This window comes from Acomys minous (assembly GCF_964271855.1).
Source record: "Acomys minous genome assembly, chromosome: 1".
NCBI lineage: Eukaryota > Metazoa > Chordata > Mammalia > Rodentia > Muridae > Acomys > Acomys minous.
This window is the reverse complement of record NC_140483.1, coordinates 10,378,789-10,392,125: the sequence shown is the minus strand read 5'-3', so window position 1 is coordinate 10,392,125 and position 13,337 is coordinate 10,378,789. Positions and strand designations below refer to the sequence as shown.

Sequence of the window (13,337 nt, the reverse complement as noted above, 5' to 3'; positions counted from 1 at the left end):
GGACATCCTGGTCACAGACATTGACATCCTCACCCATTCCCACCAGGTGGGATGCCCCATCCAGGATGTCCCAGATGTAGCTGCCCATTACAGCTTCCATGGCCTAGGACACCCCCATGCTGGGTCCCCAGGCTCTGGGGGGCAGCCACCACCCTGGCTGCTTTCCAGAATGCCTTATCCTAGGACTCCTCCAATGGACACCTCTGACCCAGAGCCTCTTTTTGGCTCTCCTGTGGGTCACCCAGGTCCCACACCTCCAAATGATGGCCTCTTTTGATGCCCACCCCCCATGGATATACTGGTCCTCCAAGATCCCCTTGCCTATGGCTACCAGCAGGGGCTCCTTCCTTCCCCCAGACCTACTCCACAGCCCTCAGTTCCACCTCATGGTCCACTTGGGGGCCCACTTCCTCAGTAAATTGACCTCCTTTGTCTCCATCTTACAGCCTTGCAGTATCTTCATTTCTTGGACCAATCAGAGTTGCTATAGTTCATCAGGGCTAACGTACTGACCCCTTTCAACAACTCTGTCCCATTTCAATGCCATTTTTCCACAGGGGATTTTTCTTCATTTTCGTTTTAAAGCGTTGGTCCTAATTATTTTACACATGTATAGAGAAAACAAAGCTATTCTTCTTGCTTTAAAAAGACATGCTTTCAGAATAAAATCTAAAATTGCGTAACCACAAGTTATGTTTCTCTAATGATTTACTAACAGACTAAGAGAGAATGAAAAAATACTCAACATAATTAGCCATTAGGGGAATAAAACTCAAACCTAAAGTCAGAGCACCTGACACTCATTAGCACGAGCGCTGTCAGTAAAACAGGACACGATAGAGCAAACCTGCAGGAATGAATGAGAGAACGTAGAAGTCTCTGGAACAGCCGATGGGAATGCCAGGCCAGAGGATACCATGGGAAACAATATTTATAAAGGAATTTAAAAATCACCATATAATCTATAGACCACACACTTGAGAGAATTGAAAGTGAGGGTTCAAACAGGTGAGGGAGCAGGGCGGAGAGCCAGGGAGCTGAGCATCTTTTAACAGAGAGCATCTCACGAGCAAGATATTAATCTTCCCAGCACCTGCCTTCTTGTAGGGACAGGGAGAGGAGCAAAGGCTTTAGGTAGCAGTAAGACTTTACCCTGATGGACAGCTATTGCCAACATCACCCCTTGTGCACACATCAAGAGACAAGTAAGGAAAGCGTGTTCACAAGGATTTCAGTTCTATGCTGGTTTTTACTTCTTTCTTGTATTCAAGCCAGGACACTGATGTTTCCAGCACATGTGAATTAGAGCGAGCACTCAGAGCTAAGTCCATTCAGGCTTCATGTTTCAGGTCAGCTGTGAGCTGGATGCTAAAGTCAATATTTGTTACAACTGTGCTAAGTGAACTAGAGGAAGCCTTGGCTATAAACAGAGCCTTTATTTACTGTGTGGACTCAGACAGCTCCTCTAATTGTTCAGGGCCTTTGTTACTTCCTTCTGGATTCCTGGCTTTGCTCCAGGTAGCTGAAGTCACCAAATGATCCCTCTGGATACTGTTCCATTCATTCCTTCCAGGTCAGGGCCAAGGTCAGGGCCAAGGTCAGGATTAGCGAAGCTCCACAGTGTCAGTCAATACTTTCCTCAGTTAGGAGAATTTTCTCCTCTTTCTTCTCAACTAATTTCTGTTCCTTCCAATCCCTTCTATTTCTTCTTGCTATTATTCTTTTGTGTGGTGCGGGAAATCTGCTATACGGAAACTATGGACTGGACATGGCCTCATCACTTATCATCCTAATTCCACTGAAACGCCTGTAGCTGAGGGTCAGCCAGAACGTGTCTTATTCTGCAGTGCTGCCTGTGACCTCCTCGTGTCATTGCACTTCTCTGTGGCTCCCTTATCTTAAAGACAGAGGACGATTCTGTGGTCACAGGTAATTTGCTTTTTCTAGGCTGACTTGAGTTATAGTAAGCAGGGCTTGGCGAGGAGGGCCATGGGCTGGTGTCTTTCAGCATAGCCTTCTTAGCTTTTCAAGTACTTCATTTGGACACGAGTTTAGGAGGGACAGGAAGCTTTCTCTGCTACCACTGCAATTTGTAATAATCATGTCTGCATCCTTGGAGAATTTTTGGCCCATTAATGAGTTGAAGTGTTGGCTCCCTTACTCTGCAGCAGACATTCAGTCCCTGGACTTACTCAGAAGCCTCATTCACTGAGAAATTATACATACACTGTGCCTACATTAACAGAATGCTGTTGATTAAATGCTCGGCACCATAATTTATGGATTGATTATATCACTCCGTATTTTAGCATTCAGATATCTTACTGGGACATCAATCAGATATTTTATGAAACTACTACTCTAAGATTTAAGTTACCTTCTTTCTGTTTGTTTATTTTCTGTTTTACCTTGGTTTTTAGAGAAGGGTTACACGTAGTCCAGGGTGGTGTACAACTCACTAGATAGCTCAGGCTAGTCTAGAACATCTATGCAGAGCAATGGCCTATCAGCAGCTCAGAGAAGCCAGCTACAACTGCCAAAAGGGTAGAAGAAGCAGAGCCCATGTTATGAGCAGGAGAGAGGACCTGGAGGAAGGCGGAACTCTATCCAAGGCACTGGGCAGGCCTATGGCAAGGAAAGAGGGAGCCTCGCTAGAGGCATGGGGAAGGTGAGTATAAACCCAGCAGGCCTCTCAGGTGGGAAGGAAGAAGCAGATTTAGCTGGCTGGATGTGGGAAGGTGAAAGACTCTTAAAGTAACTAAATGGGCTATAACTTTTAAAACAGCCAAACTAAAGTTTATAGGTAATGTCAAGATTCCTACCCTCTTCTACTTCCCTCAAGACAAAACTCCTTGCAGTAGAAATGGATATATATTTCATAGTTAATAAAGGCTAGCAACTACAGGTTTTACAGTTCACAGAATATTGGCACACAAACAAAGAATGTACTGCCAAAGAACCACGTGATTCCTTAGTTACCAATGCTCGATCCTCATACAGTGAGGGGACTGGAAACTGTCATGGTGGACCAGAAAGATTTCTCTAAGGAAGTGACTCAGACTGAACAAAGTGAAAAGAGGAGTTAGTGTCACACAATGGGAGCAAAGAAGAGCTATAAATGCCAGGCAGCTAAAAGAAACAGCACGGACAGGATCGGATGGCAACTGAAGAGGAGGAATGGGGCATTAGCAGGAAAGGAAGATTTGTGGAATCTGGTGGTCCCTGAGGTGGTACAGAGGAAGGTAGGGCCATGGGTAACATGCTAATGAGTCTGATTTTTAGGCTACCAAAAACAGAACTCCTCAAAGCCAGCATGTTAAATACGTGTCTACAAGAAGATAATCAGGACAGAAAAGGTCACATGGAAGAGGGCATCGTCAGGTGAGCATGAAGACCAAGGAGCAGTTGGTGCTGCAGAGGTTGGCTGCTTACAAGTTTTGCCCCATGCTCCTGTTCACAGAGAGGTCGCAGGATGATGGGGTGAGTGCGGCATGAGGTAGGTAGGGAGAAGTCATGAGTTCAACTCTGTATTTGGGGTGTCTTGCAGAGAAGATTACAAGGAGATTTAAGGGTAGCCCAAGGTAAAGGGATAAACTCAGAGTTCACCGATAGGTAAAGACTGATACCCAGTTAACTTTGATTAGCCTAAGAAGAGAGTGCAGAAGGAGAAGTCCTATAGGTAAGCTCTGCAGAGCTTCACAAGTAACAGCCAGCAACAGGACAGTGACTTCATTAAGAAACAAAACAAACAAACAAAAACAGGAAGGGAGAAGCCTAAAAGAACAGAAGAAAGCATATGGACAAACAAAATCTTTGAATAATTATTTGTTAAATCAAGAAATAATTACAGAGCATGTTTCTGGCTCAGTGACATTTAGTTTGAACTATAGGACAGTTTCACTTCTAATTACTGCCTTTCTTATTCATTTTATTCTACTATTTCTATCAAATGAGAAATTCATAATCATAGATCACCAGAGGACAGAACAAGCATCAGGTTATGTGCCGGATAACCCTGGAGATATGTAGGCTAAATCTTTTGTTTTGTTTTGTTTTTTTCTAGACAAGGTTTCTCAGTAGCTTTGGATGTCCTGGACTCACTTTGTAGACCAGGCTGGCCTTGAACTCACAGAGATCCACCTGCCTCTGCCTCCCAGAGTGCTAGGATTACACGCATGTGCCACCATGCCCAGCCGGCTAAATGAAATCTTATAGAACAACTTCTCCCTGAGGACTTCTGACAGCTGCCAGGCACACCCTAGCACACTGAGCTTATCACACTCAGACATTCAGATATAGAATGCTAGAGACCTTAAAAACAGTTTTTGGTGTTTTGAGACAAGGTTTCTTTACATAGTTCTGTCTGTCCTAGAGCTCTTCTTCTTCTTCTTCTTCTTCTTGTCTTTCTTCTTCTTGTTGTTGTTCTTCTTCCACCTCCTCCTTATTCTTCAGATTTTGACAATCAGGAAATCACTCTGACACAAAGAGCCATTTTTGTGATGTGTAATATAATAAAAAAAAATGGAAATAGGGGGCTAAAGAGACAGCTCAGTGGTTAAAAGCACTAGTTGCTCTCCTAGATGATCTGGGTTTGACTCCTGGCATCCACATGGCAGGTCCCAACCATCTGTAACTCCAGCTCCAGGGGATCCATTGCCCTCTTCTGGACTCTGTGAACTGTATCCACATGGTATACAGGCATATATGCAGGCAAACACACCCATACACATAAAATAATCAATTAAAAAATAAAAGTTCACAAGCAATATGTAGGAGATATAAGGATGCCAGCAGAGATGAACGTTTGCTGGTGACTAAAGGTGGAGAATCCTTCATGTTCTGAAAACCTACTGTGCCCACTTTCAGAAAAGATGACATTCCTAGGAAATGACAATTCTGCAGTTAAAGCCTATCAGTTATGAACAAAATCATCTCTTTGGTTTGCTCTTCACTCAGCACTACAGAATGCGTAAAAGAGCCCCAGAGAACACGAATGTGGTCACAGAACATACTCCAAGCCCATGTGCATATGCAGTGATTCCTGGCCGCACAGAGGAAGGGAGTCACTTTTTAAACTATGAATTGCATCAGACTGGACTCCAGAGAGTTAAAACAACTGACTAGGGCAGAGTGGAAACACTGAAAACACATTTCCAAAGACCCAACTATTTTTAAGAACTTCATATTTGAGAGGATTTAAACAGTCAGTGCCTTGGATGCAGATTTGTTTATCTATGGGAATGCTGAAAAAGGAAGGAACTATTTCCTACAGACATAGGACAGGATGAACGGGGAGAAATCGGCTTACAGTTAGATGAAACCAGAGTAAGATTTGGTCAGATACTTCTAACAATGAGGCCGGGATGAGTCTGCATCCTGTCTCTACTTTCTGTTCAACAGATTGTCCACCCCATGGAGTCACATTGGGTATTCTTGCTGGCAGGACTGAGGACACGCAGGGGAAGCAGAGAACTTGTCCTCTACACTCTGATTCTGGGCTATGACCGACTGAGAGGCGCTGCTGATGTGATGGGCAAGGACAAGTCTAAGTGTTCTATAAACAGAGCCTTACAAACCACGGACTTTTCATAGAGAGAGGCTTAGCAGATACAACCTGCATCATCTGTGTGCGTTTGGGAAAGCAACCAGGCTCTGCAGACATTTCCATCAGCAGCCAGATCAAATGAGCAACGATCACCTTCATGGTCACATGTTCTCATGTTCTAACCAGCAAAATCAATGTTATTTGACGTCTTCTGGAAAGACCAGGGAGGGAGCCACATTCTTGGGTATCTTGGCAGGAATTCCAAATGTCACTTGAAATCACTGCATCTATCAGAGTAATTCATGGGGTGACTCAGAAGAAGTATAAAACATGTAGTGGGAGGTGGGCAAGGCCCAGAGTGCAGTTTGACAATTGCTGTTCTTAAGAGGCCCTGGCCCAAAGCATCTTCAGGTAATTCATCAGCCCTGAGAGGGAATCTTTTGTCCTTCACACAGTTGATCCAGGTTGGATGAAAGCTGGTGCTGTGAGAAGACAGGTTCCTGAGAGACTACCACATGTCAGTTCTGTACTAGCTACATTCCCAGAAAAAGAGCCCAATGAAGCCAAGTCCTCACAGAGACTATAACATGTCAGTACTGGGCCACCTCACATCTCAGCTAAGAGCCCAGCAAACCCAAGTGCTCACTAAGCAGACGCATCTGTGCTTTGCAGTTTCACTGGTTTCAAATGTAAAAGGAATCCATGAAGCCCAGAGACAGATCTCTACAGAGAAATGCATCAGAGTGCAGAGCTACCTGGCACTGGCCAATGGAAAGAAGGTTCTGACTGACAAATGCAAAGTTCCAGTCTTATCTGAGAGTCATGGAAATTGCGGGTAAACATAGCAAACTAAGGATTGCTTTTGGGATTCTCTCTTGGGAATCCAAGTCACTTATATGACACGTCTATACTCTGATGCTACTCTATGCTACTGAAATCACAACGAATATAATTTCACCATACAGCATACATAGTTCCTACACTACAACAGTTGCTTTGCTCCTAAAACACTAAGTGCATATCTGAGAAGGTTTCCCGCTGAAGTACAAATGAAGTCAACAGCTCTGGCTACTGAAACAAAGCCTGTCCTAACTACTTTCTCGTCCTCCCTTCCTTCTTGCTTTGCTTTCTTCCTTTGCCGGAGCACCGTCTACTGTGATTTACCATCTAAGATGAATCTGCATAAAAGAAGAGTCAAACGAAGCGATGAAAAAGATGTGCCTACAGGAAATATTACTCTGAAGTAGGTTTTTACCTAAGAAGAATTCTACATACATCAAAACTTGGGGCTGGAGATGGCTCAGAGGCTAGCAGCAGCTGCTGTTCACAGAGTGGTCATAGCTCAGAGTCTGGAGCCAGCACCCACACAGCATCCTGTAAACAGCTCTGACCCCAGCACAAGGGATCTGGCATCTCAGAAGGGCTCCATACCCACACTCAGGCATGTACAACCCATATACACTGACACACACATAAAAGTAAAATACTACACAATGTTTGATACAAAATAGAATCTTACATATCAACGGCAATTCATATGGCACACACATCTTGCTAAAGTCTATGCAAATATTCCCAAATCTGAAGCTCAGCGAATCCCAAACACTTCTCTCTAAGTATTTGGAGTATATGATTCTCAGCCTGCATTAGACACATTTCAAACAACTTTATAACCAGCCATAATTACTGCATCTTAGATCCTGTCTTTTCTTCATATACTGACAAAATATGCTGTACCTAACAAAAAATTGTATAGACTTTATAGACAATTATATATTAACAAACTTTCACATTAATTATTAAATTAATTAAATACCTTTTGTAGACTGGTAGGGTTCAGCTGAGTTTTGTCTATTATTTTCACAGCTACCTAAAAGAGAGAATCATTAAACCACATTTGAAATATGTAATTCAGTGCATAAACCCTGCAAAGAAAATAGTTTTGTTTCCTCTTAACTACACACCATTTACTTCTACGTGGATGCTCACACAATTGGAAGGCGTGGTCCTAATAACTTGGCAGCCTTACAGCATAATTTATCAACTTGTCATCAAACTCCCAATTCCACATCAATGGAATTAAGCTTTTGCTATTTCTTCTATGTTTCCCCTTTTAAAATTGTAAAAATCATCCTCTATCTTAATATTTTTCTTAAAATCTTGATAGGCAACATTATAGGAAGAGTGGCTTTTAAATTTATATTTTTGGCAAATGAAACTATTGTGCAGGCAAAGAAACTGGATACACAGACTTTCTTTCCTTTTTTTTTCTTTTTTCTTTTTTTGGTTTTTTCAGACTGGCTGTCCTGGACTTGCTTTGCAGACCAGGCTGGCTTTGAACTCTGCTTTCTGAATGCTGGGATTAAAAAAGGCGCGTGCCAGACTTTCTAATAGCAAACTAAAACCGCCAAGTACAGCCAGTGTCCGAACAGCTCCTAGGGTAGAACGGACAAGAAGGAAGGTACTCAATGGGATCAGCATGGCATTATGTGCACAGCAACGGAAAGCTTACTAACACTCTGTGGAAGAAAGTAATCCAATCCTAATTCAAAACTTTGAATATTTATTGAAATAGTCTGTACTAAATAGTGTAGTTTACTGTACACACTATAAATTTAGAGTACATGTAAATATATACATTTTTACTGTTCCACAATAATGTCAAATGCATGGGATTAGTGGGATGGGTTTCTGCAAGCCAATATTCTTAGCACTTAGAAAGTGGAAGCAGAAAGATCCAGATTTCAAGGTCAGTCTCAGCTGGGCAGCAAGTTCAAAGCCAGCCTGGGCTACAAGAGACCCTGTCTAACCCCTCACCAAACAAACAAGCAAGCACATTTTAGAAGTGCGTTCTCTTGTCATCTGAAAAAAATTATCTGTATGGTAGTAATATTAGCTCGATGTTATCTCCAAACAGATAAAAGTTAGTGTGTGACTTTTCTACACATTTATACCAATCTTAGCCTAAGTAGTAATTCATAAAAACTTATCCCAGCCTTACTTCAAAGGCAGAGTAGCAACAGTACCCAGGGGTGTTCACATGATAGATAAGCTGAGGACAGCTAATCTGTAGCACACCTGTCCTATCAGCGATGCTACAAGGTAGGGGAGCCTTTCCTTAGTGTTAAAAGGTCAGCAGTCCTGCCACAAAATAGACCTGTCTGCAAACGCTCTGCGCACATATACCCCAGTATGTCTTAGGCCACAGGTACCATTTATTCCCCAACATCAACCATGAGAAAGCTTTTTAACAAGACCCAGGCAAATATCAAAAGGCATTATGCAAGCTTACCTCTCTACCTGTTAGAACATGTCTTGCCAATTTCACTTTGGCAAAATTTCCCTTCCCTATTGTCTTCTGTAAGCGGTAATTTCCGATGTGAGGCTGTTCATCTGTTGCTGACGTAATGGAGTTTCTACACCGGGGAATGTTCTGTCTGCTACTTGATTTGGTCGGCGGGATGTGTGCTTCCGTATATCCATCCACAGATGTGTGCTAGGAAAAAGCATGAGAGCGCACGGTCACGGAGACAATTATAAAAGGATAATCAAAAGACTACAAATAGCCAGGTGGTGGTGCATGCCTTTAATTCCAGCACTTAGGAGTCAGAGGCAGATCTCTGTGAGTTTGAGGTCAGCCTGGTCTAGAGTGAGTCTAGGACACTAGGGATACACAGAGAAACCTTGTCTTGAAAACAAAGATTACAAATAATTTTCATTAACAGTTCAACTTCAATGAAATTACATCATACTACACAATTTTAAAATGTGAACACACTGTTCATTATATTTTCCTGACCAGTAGATACAAATAAAAATTTCCACACATCTTTAAGTCTGTATTTTGGTTTTCAAAATAGTTAGATGGATTGCTGGGTACCTCATAGACCACTGTTTCTGTAAAGGCGTTTGCCATTTTAGGTTGAGTGACACTGCCCACGCCCATCTCATTTGAAGGGCACCATTTTTCCTACCATGACAAACACCCTCACAAATGTGGTTAGCTCTCCAATCCAGGCTTCTTAATCGTGTCTACTTGTTGACTATAATCTTTCTTCTTCTTCTTCTTCTTCTTCTTCTTCTTCTTCTTCTTCTTCTTCTTCTTCTTCTTCTTCTTCTCCTTCTCCTTCTCCTTCTCCTTCTCCTTCTCCTTCTCCTTCTTTTTGAGACAAGGCTTCATGTATACTGGCCTGACATCAAACTATGTAGGGTCAAAATAAGCGTGAACTTCTGATCCTCTAGTCTCCACCTCCTAACTGCTGAGGCTGCAGGAGTGTCTCCCCATACATGATGTACGCAGTGCACACCTTTGAGGAATTACCTAAATGAGATTAATAAAGGTGGGAAAATCCACCTTAACATGGGTGCCATCACCCTAAGGGCTGAGTTCTGGCCTGAATAAAAAGGAGGAAGTGGGCTGCACTCTGACTTTCATCTTTCTCTGCCTCCTGACTCTGGATACAGTGTGCCCAGCTGCCTCATGCTCCTACTAACACACCTTCCTTGCCTTGATGGGCAGTACTCCTTGAGCCGTGGGCCAAAATAAAACACATCATTCTTCTCCTGGGTGACTTCCTGCCAGGAGTCCTGTCATAGCAACAAGAAGAGTAACTAGTTTACTCTCTAACCCAGGAAAGTCCAAATATTTATCTACATACAGTCATGCTGAGACATGATGCCAGGCAAACTCTTGAAGTGCTTGTTTTTGAGACAGGATTTCTCTGTGTAGCCTTGGCTGTCCTGGAACACTCTCTGTAACCCAGGCTGCCCCCAAACTCACAGAGATCTGCCTGCCTCTGCCTCCTAAGTGCTTGGATTAGAGGCATGAACCAAGTCTTTATTTTCCATAATTAAAACCATATTTCTATAAGAGAAGAAACCCTTGTGTATACAGTAAAACACTGTAACCTGTAACATACAAAAGTGAACTCTGAGCCAGTGTTTCAGGCACATTTGTTGGCACTGTGTGATGTGGTGGTGCACAATATAACCAGTGGGTGTTGTGTGTTCAAAACCCAAGGCTGCAGTGAAGCTACACATTGTGAAATATGCCAGAGACACCTTAGATTCATTGTGTGTTTGATTTTAAGCCAATACTTAGTCACTGAGCTACAATATAAATTCTATTGATAAATAATCATGTGCTGTTTGTACTTGATGACGGTGGACTCTGGGACCCAGGTGGGCTCCTTTGTCTCAGATGCAAGCATATCTATCAAGAGTCCTCTGAGACTCCTTGTTCTGGGGCAGGCTGGCTCCCTGCCCCTGTACATAGGGAAGGAGGAAAATAGTAAACAAATAACTTAGTATAGACACTGTGTGCAGGCTGGAGAGAATGGCTCAGTGCTTAAGAATGTGTACTGCTTTTGGTGAAGACCCAAGTTTGGTTTCCAGGACCCTTATCCAGTGGCTTACAACTGCCTGTACCTCTAGCTCCAGGGGATCTGATGCTATCTTCAGACTTCCAAAGGCCCTGCACTAACACGTACATACCCACATACAGACACAGAATTAATAAGTAATTTAAAACAATGCTGTGTCCTTGAGAACCGCTAGAAGGCAAACCATTTCCAAAAGGAGTTAGTACTTTTTTGTTTGTTGTTTTGCTATCTGCTACTTGCTATTTGTTCTTCAGTTATGGTGCGGATAACATAAGAAGCAGGTAAATACAACCTTGCTGATGGACTCTCCAAGGCACGGCCACACATGTGAGGCACACATATGCACGCAGGCAAAACATACATATAAAATAAAGTAAATTAAATCTAAAAAATTAAGGTGGGATTGATTACCCTGTGAATACAAGAAAAAGGAAAACTGTGTTGGATGTTTCACTGGGTAAGAGATGTTTCATTGCCTGAACTATTTCTGACTTGGTACTGAAATCAGAAGGCAGCCTGGCAAGTTCTGGACAACTATGTGCCATTTGTAAACACCAGGGAAACGTCAGAGACCTTCCAGGCAATAGAGGATTACGTTTTCACAATTTTTCTCAGTGTAGTTACACCATACATAAATATATCTCAAGATTAGACTCCAATTTCAATGGCTAAATTCAAATCCTCCCACAAGGGTGTGTCATGTTTGTTTTCTGTTCTAGGCAAGGAATATTTTCTTGTACGTGGCACCTCCCTTCACTAGCTTGCCTATGGTTTCTTTTCATTATTTTCTTTGCCCAACTGTGTCGAGCCTGATATTACAGGAGCAAGCGCCCCATCTTCCCACTTGCATAAAAGCAAACAGCTGAGTGGGGAGAGCGCTTCCATTCAGTTCTCACGATGGAGGCAAAGACCCAAGTCAACAGCACGTCACTTCCGAGTCGCTCCCACCCCACTAGTCAATGATTCATTTATTCCATCAGCAAAACTTTATTTTGACCTATTATGTACACAGTACTGTCCTAAATGAGAGGTAAGAGGAAACGAAACAGACAAAATATCTGTCCTCAAGCAATTTCTGCCTCAGCAGAGGGAAACAGAGAGAAAGGGATAAGTATGTGAGCCAAGAAAGCACTGGTGCGAGACACAGTGAGGCAGAGCAGGGACTGCAAAGCAAGGGCTGCCACGCAAGGGCTGCCACACAAGAGGCTAGAGTGAAGTGGAGGGCTAGGGTTAGAGAGGAGAGATGGGGAGACATCACCTTGTAAAGAATTCCTTGATAAAACAAGTACTTCATTATTTCCTCCTGAAACACTGAAGTAAAACTCTCCCTTCTCACCCCATCTGCTCATGTGTGTTCACACATGCCCAAACCGGCATGCTTTGCTCCTTCTCATGACATGTCAAGTTGACGGTGCTCCATGTCTAATCAAGAAGGAAACAAACACCTATCCGGGGACAAGGAGCCTGTTTACTCTTCCAGGAGACTTCTCCTTTGTGTGATGCTGGCAGTAGCTGAGGAAATGAGACTGCTATGAGATACTACAGTGAAAAAGAGCACACGCTCCAAATTACCCCAGAGTGAGCAGAAGGCCCAGGACTCTCTACAGAGCTGCAGTGATACCAACGACCAAAGCTGTGTCAGTGGTTAAAACGCAGTCTCATATCTAGTGAGTACCGTGGTGTTTTCTCACAGATACAAGCCTTGCTTAGTGACTGGATATTCACACTTCCTGAGAAGTGAGACCCACAGTATCAGAATGCAAGGTAGGGCTACCACAGCTCTGCCCCAGACTCCACAATATGCTACTTTTAAAGTAACTTACATCAGCCCAAATACAGGTCCTAGCTACTTACAACTGATAACATCGAATGCATTTTACCAAGTCATGGTAGTAAAAGAGTCTGGAAATTATGCTTTCAATAACAGAGTAAAAGCTTCTATTGAGCAAGCCTGCCAGCAGATTAGAATATACAGGTTTCTGGACAAAACATTAAAGGCAATCCTTAGACAGCTTAGAAAAGCTAGATGCAGAAAGCATGCAAAATTGAGAAAGAAGCTGAGGATGTAAGAAAAGACTCTTCACTAATTGAAACTGTCCCCCACCCCCACCCCTAAAGAGGGTCTCTCAGGACCAGGTGTGGTAGTGCATACCCTCAATGCCAGCACTCAGGATACAGAGGTGGTTGGATTGCTGTGAGTTTGAAGCCAGCCTGGTCTATATAGTGAGTTCCAGGACAGCCAGAGCTACGGTATAGAGGCCATCATGATAAACCAAGAAGAAGAAAAGGGAGAAGGTCTACACTGTATCTAACTGACACTAGCACTATTTCATGATCTTCTGCCTCGGCTTCCTGAGTGCTGGGATGACAGGTGTATCACCAGGCCAGGGGAAATGACCCCACCCCACACA

General features: G+C 43.1%; 1 protein-coding gene across 3 annotated transcripts in view; it reads right to left on the bottom strand.

The window, feature by feature from the left end:
- The window catches only part of MARK1 (microtubule affinity regulating kinase 1), a 121,439-nt gene that overhangs the window by 39,455 nt on the left and 68,647 nt on the right, over nt 1-13,337 (bottom strand). For all 3 annotated transcript variants that reach the window (XM_084783611.1, XM_084783609.1, XM_084783610.1), the window contains exons 2-3: nt 8,838-9,041; nt 7,362-7,415 (exon numbers count right to left, since the gene is read on the bottom strand). In XM_084783611.1, coding sequence (XP_084639737.1) covers nt 7,362-7,415; nt 8,838-9,041 — 258 coding nt within the window. The remainder of the gene's footprint in view (nt 1-7,361; nt 7,416-8,837; nt 9,042-13,337) is intronic.